The sequence below is a fragment of the Protomyctophum bolini genome (assembly GCF_963924005.1).
Source record: "Protomyctophum bolini genome assembly, chromosome: 10".
Classification (NCBI taxonomy): domain Eukaryota; kingdom Metazoa; phylum Chordata; class Actinopteri; order Myctophiformes; family Myctophidae; genus Protomyctophum; species Protomyctophum bolini.
Genome location: NC_137871.1, coordinates 10053256 through 10058808, shown reverse-complemented (window position 1 = coordinate 10058808; position 5553 = coordinate 10053256). Strand labels below are relative to the sequence as shown.

The following is a 5553-nucleotide window of genomic DNA, read 5'->3' as shown; positions in this document are numbered from 1 at the left end:
TAACCAGTATGGAGTGGTTCATGGTTAGGTGTCAAAAAACTTTTGTAGGTCCAGCATGACCATGCCACAGTATTTTCCAGCATCCACCTCGTGTTTGATGTGGTCACTCAAATAAAGGACTAGCTGCAGTTTGCCATTGACAGCCAATACATCCAAACAGAAAAGTCATCAAACTTTGCAGCTGTACGAAAAGCTTGAATTATCCTCTTTCTATCTGAAAAGTTTGTTTCAGAATAATCTACCGTAGACATGTTAGCTATACTTTCTGTCAAAAAAATCCTTGCAGGTGATTATTTTTGTATTGGAGTTTGGAAGCGCTCGCTTTCAGTAAAGCAAAGGCTCCTGCATTATGTGCAAATTGAAAACAGGTGGTACCCAGGGCCGTTGAATGATATCCAACGAGCAACTCCAACACTTGACAGAAAGTAGCTCATGATCATAAAATGTCTACAGTGGATTTTTACGAAACAAACACTTTGCAAGATAGAAAGAGGATAACTTAAGCTTTTCGTACAGCTATACAATGTTGGCGCGGTGAGCTTGTTGTCGTTTAATACAATCAGATAGGACTTTTCTGTTTGGATGTACAGTATGGGCTGTCAATGGCAAATTGCAGCTAGTTGCCACCCTGCCATTTACTTAGTGGCAAGATGGCCGCGGTCTGCGCCATAAGGTCAATAGCAACCCCTGTTGTATTTCTCTCACAACGTCTCCTAATACTGTGAAGCCCTACAGGTATGAGCTTCAAACAGGCACGAGACGGCTCCGGCTCCGCCGAGAGAGAGAGAGCATAGACTGGGGCTAATCATAGCGGGCGCCACACACCTCAGGAAGGTAGCAATTTACCGTCATTACCGTTAAATCCTGCTTAAAAGAACCGGATTCCACAGACCTAATTACAAGGTGTTAATAATAACAATGTAATGACAGTCATTTTAAAGCCTGCCCAAAACCATAATCCATCTCCCGACTGCCTCTCACGTTGGGGAGTGCGTGGTTGATGCACATAGCTTTAAACAGCACCATAATTCTTATTGATTACCATTGTGATAACTCCTAAGTGGTGTGTCAGGTCCCTGCGAGTTAGGGCATGAGTGAGTTGGGAGCATTGTCAGCTTGTGTGTTTGCCGTCGTTGACTCCTAATGGCGCGTAACCCCGCTGAGGAGACAGATGTCACAGTGAGTTGATGAGGTCCTCCTCACAACTCACACAACTATTGTGCCACTATTTTGTCGAATTTAAAGGTGGATAGAGCCTGCACAGCAGAATAGGTATGAAAATAGATACCGGTATTTATTTAATGTCTTCTTTCTTATAACATTTCGATCATGTTGTGGATGATCTTCATCAGGTCTATTGTATTGAATAACAAGACGAAATGAAAGTAAAATCAACACGTAAGTTAACACAGACAATTTAAGAATCGAGGCAGTGCAGACAAAATATCCCTTTGGGTTATTTGAAATGTCATAATTGTGGTCCTTTTTTGTTGTTGCTGACAAGCATCATGCTGATTTAAGAGTTGTAAGCGATTTTTAAGAAACACTTCTTTCTGCACTCCTTGGTTAATTAGTGGTAAATGAGGCTGATGTTTATACCTGACATGGTTTTTATGTGGGGGTGTTGTTTGCCCCCCCCACCCCGGGGGCCTCTTTAACCTCAGCCCATCCTGGGCGCCCCCAAACTAAACACACATGTAGCCTACTGTCTGGTCTAGCCTATCACAAGTCTCCTCACAAGCCCAGAGTCGGGGCACGTCATTGGCTGAAAGTCCCAGACCAGTACCTCCCAAAGTTTTCCCATCATGAAGTTTTGCGCTTCTGTGACAAGTTGTTGTTTGCTCCTTCAAGTTCTCTGCGAGTCCGTGGATGTTGCGTTTTGTTTCGTCTCCGCGTGGAGTGTGGACGGATCACGGATGTTATTTTTGGTTCCCGTTGTAGCCCATTTCCAAAGCCATGACTTCGCCCGTAGACTCGATAGACGGCTTCTCCACGGACGAGGATGTCCATTCGCCGCAGCTGAAGAAGAAGACGCAGGTGTGCTTCTTACCTTTCAGCGTCGAGGCGCTCATGTCCGACAAAAAGAGGCCGGCCGCTGGAACGATCCTAGTCGCAACCGAAAAGGGGAATTATCCGTTGAATAGTAGCGGACGCGCGCACAGTCCGGAGGCGCTGTCTCAACGCGTCGTACCTGCAGCCGCACCGGTCAAATCAGAGTCCTCAGACCGAACAGGAGACTGTTCGTCCTGGATGTCTCGAGTCAAGCTGTCTACACCGCCCCGTAAGTTAACAGTGAAGAAGTTAAAAACTTAAGTGTTATCATATATTACACAACTATATGCACAATATAACTAATAGGCTACAAAATACAAATACAATTAAGTTCATGCTTTGTAAGGCACTACAAAAAATTTGTAATAAATAGACACGTGTTGCTTTTGGAACCACATAGCCTTACTAAATACAGCAAAGAGACAGTTTTTTTATGTATTAATTGTTTATGCAAGGGCAGCACCATCCAGGGAACAGTTTGCAGAATGTGTACATTTCAAGGAAAGTACAGGTCAAACAGGACAATCAGGACAAACTGAGAATAAAACCAGAAAAGGCACTAAGAATTGTTTCCATAAGGGTCCTCCATTTTCAATTCATCAGAACATTTAAAGACATACAAATAAAAAGAAGAAGATATAAGTCATACTGTATACACTATATAGTCGTACATGGTTAGAAAAAGGGAAAACGTGTACAGTATAGTAACGTTTTTAGGGGCCAAAGGTATTGGTAAAGGTATTGATGGTTAAACTTCACCACTAGGCTATTATTTACAAGTAAATACAATAAGTGAATAATGACTTTTGTCCGTGCTTCTGGATCAAATATCTAATAACTAAGTATGTCATTGTATTGGGGTTCCTAGAGACAAAGTCGTATCAATAGGGTCCATGATCTTATGCATATCAAGTTGGGGGTCCCTGACAAAAAACAAGTTTGTTAACCACTAACCACTGGTTTAAACTTAAAGGACACAAAAGCCTCAGCCTTATTGTTTAGGGAAAGCATTGATGTCATTTTAGCATTAAATCATTAATCATTAAATATCAGACAAACAAGCTCGCTGCAAGCTTGTACATCTGCTATTTTTGAAAATGTTAATTATCTCGAATGTGTGACAACTCCTGATTTAGAAGGTGTCTGTAAGAAATGGCCTCGGGTCGTTCTTAATGGTTCTAACGTTTTGTTTTTCCTCCCGTCTCTCCTGCGCAGAGCAGCTGAGTCCGACAGTAGTCTGCCCTCTGAGGAAGCACAAGACCAACCGGAAGCCTCGCACGCCCTTCACCACCTCCCAGCTGCTGGCCCTGGAGAGGAAGTTCCACCAGAAGCAGTACCTGTCCATCGCAGAGCGCGCCGAGTTCTCCTCGTCGCTGTTGCTGTCCGAGACCCAGGTGAAGATCTGGTTCCAGAACCGGCGGGCCAAGGCCAAGAGGCTCCAGGAGGCGGAGGTGGACAAGCTGAAAATGGCCGCCAGCGTCATAGGAGCCAAGCCCACGTTCCACCACCCGGGCTTCTCGACGCTGCCGTTCCCCCTCGGCGTTAACCTGCAGGCGGGTTCGTCCGCGTTCTATGGACACGTCTACCCGTACGGCCGCGGCCCCCTGCTGCCCGCCGCGCATCTGGCCATGTACGCATCCCCGGCCGCCTACAGCCTGTTCCACCTCTCCTGAAAGGACCTACAGTATATGAAGGCTTCAGACTGGCAGCCCAATTCAGATGTTGTTCACCTATCCAGATTGGAATCAGATTAGTCGAGTCTGAAAAATAAAAAAAGAACAGATGTGAACCACATTTCTTGGTGGTTTGAAAAATGACGATTCAAATCGTCAATTCTACAGATTTGACTCTGTCTGGACGCTCGGACGCTGAAGCCCGTTGCTTGCTGAAAATGGCAGATCTACAAGCTGCATTGAGCTCATACTGTAGGTCTACTATTATCGGTGACCGACACCGCCGTATGACAGAGGTTCAGTCAAACAATACTGATTACTCACACCTATGGCATTATGTCATTACCACAGCAGCTAATGCAGATGGGTCGACGATGTCTGAATTCACAGGTCCGATCTGATCACTTCATAACATTGTTAGTCTCGCGATACCAGACTGTTGCCTCTCGCAATTTTCGAACGCTTCCGTCATACAGTCTGGAGCAACGGAAGCTCTATCACGAGTAAAAATATAAAACGGAAGTGGAGCCTCCTTCCCACTTCTGTTTCGTCTTTACAGTTGTCAGTGCAGTCAGAACAAAGCCTAATGGGGCAGAATGCCAGAGCCTTGGGGAATGCACTGTATGTGTAAGTAGGGAGGACATTAGCAATATGCCGATATTATAAACTAATGCACCTTATGACTCGTGTAATTATTCCGTATCTTGAAAGGATCTAAAGTGGTTTTGAGCTTTCTCGAATTGAATCCTGAGGAAAATTGGCAAATCATATATTTTTTTCATTGTGTATTGTATGCGTGCGTATTATTACGCGTGCGACAAAACGCCACGGCATGCTTGACGCACATTCAGGTGTCCCAGAATGTCTAACGGAGGTTAAGTGGAATATATTGAATTTGATTACCTTCATGAATGAGAGATCACATTTACGACAGACCTAGGGCCTATTCATAGGCTTCCCCTTAGCGAGTTCATCATTGAATGCCAAATAATTGTACCATGCTTTTCATTTTGAATGAAATGAATCCTTGAATAAGAAGAAATATATGGCGTGAGAGGTATTCTGCTCAAACCAATAAGAGCTATGAATCAGACAATAGGAATACATCTTGGCCCTCTAAATTAGTGAATGCTTGCATGTGGAAGGTATATCATTCATAGGTGAGACATATTTATTTTTTAAATGTAATATTTTATATAATATAGTAGTATATACATACTGTATGGAACATTTATATTTGTATATATGCCATTAGTTTTGACCTGCAATTAAAGCTCTTGGTTAACCTCATACAGTATGTTTTGACATCTATCTTATCAGAAATGACATTATACTATTACTGAATACTGTCTTCCTTCATTTTCAAAAAACATGTCACCTTCCTTCAGTCACTCATACACAATGCATGCACATTATTAGACCATATTATCATAACTTTACTCAGCCCTCATGCTTTAATGTGTTAAGTTGGCATTGGTGTTTGTTAATCTCTGGAAGGCATTGAAGAATGGAAGCCCATGGTCTCTCTCTCCATCCAGACTGGTGGTCCGTCCAGGCAGAAATTAATTAAACGATGCATTACACGACGAGCCGTAACATATTAGTCAAACCGCTGAGCTATTTAGCTTCCTAATCCGCTTTAAAGCTTTAAAGCTGAAGAATGTCTGAAAGTATGGGGTCATACTTCAGGACCGGCAGCGTTTCGCTGCAGTGTGAATGGAAGCAGGGGTGTATGTACTGTATGCATGGGGTTTTCTGGGTGGTCAAGTGAGGAGGTGTTGTGCTATTTAACGGATATTTACCAAGCCAAATTTACCCTAGAAAAAAC

At 43.4% G+C, this 5553-nt stretch overlaps 1 protein-coding gene across 1 annotated transcript; it reads left to right on the top strand.

Annotated features, from left to right (window-relative positions):
- Positions 1-1811: 1811 nt before the first annotated feature.
- LOC308322590 (homeobox protein MSH-D-like) lies at positions 1812-5194 on the top strand. Its single transcript, XM_080773959.1, has 2 exons — positions 1812-2281; positions 3268-5194. The coding sequence occupies exons 1-2, from the start codon at positions 1957-1959 to the stop codon at positions 3723-3725; spliced, it is 783 nt and encodes a 260-aa protein (XP_080630085.1). The 5' UTR covers positions 1812-1956; the 3' UTR covers positions 3726-5194.
- Positions 5195-5553: the final 359 nt, after the last annotated feature.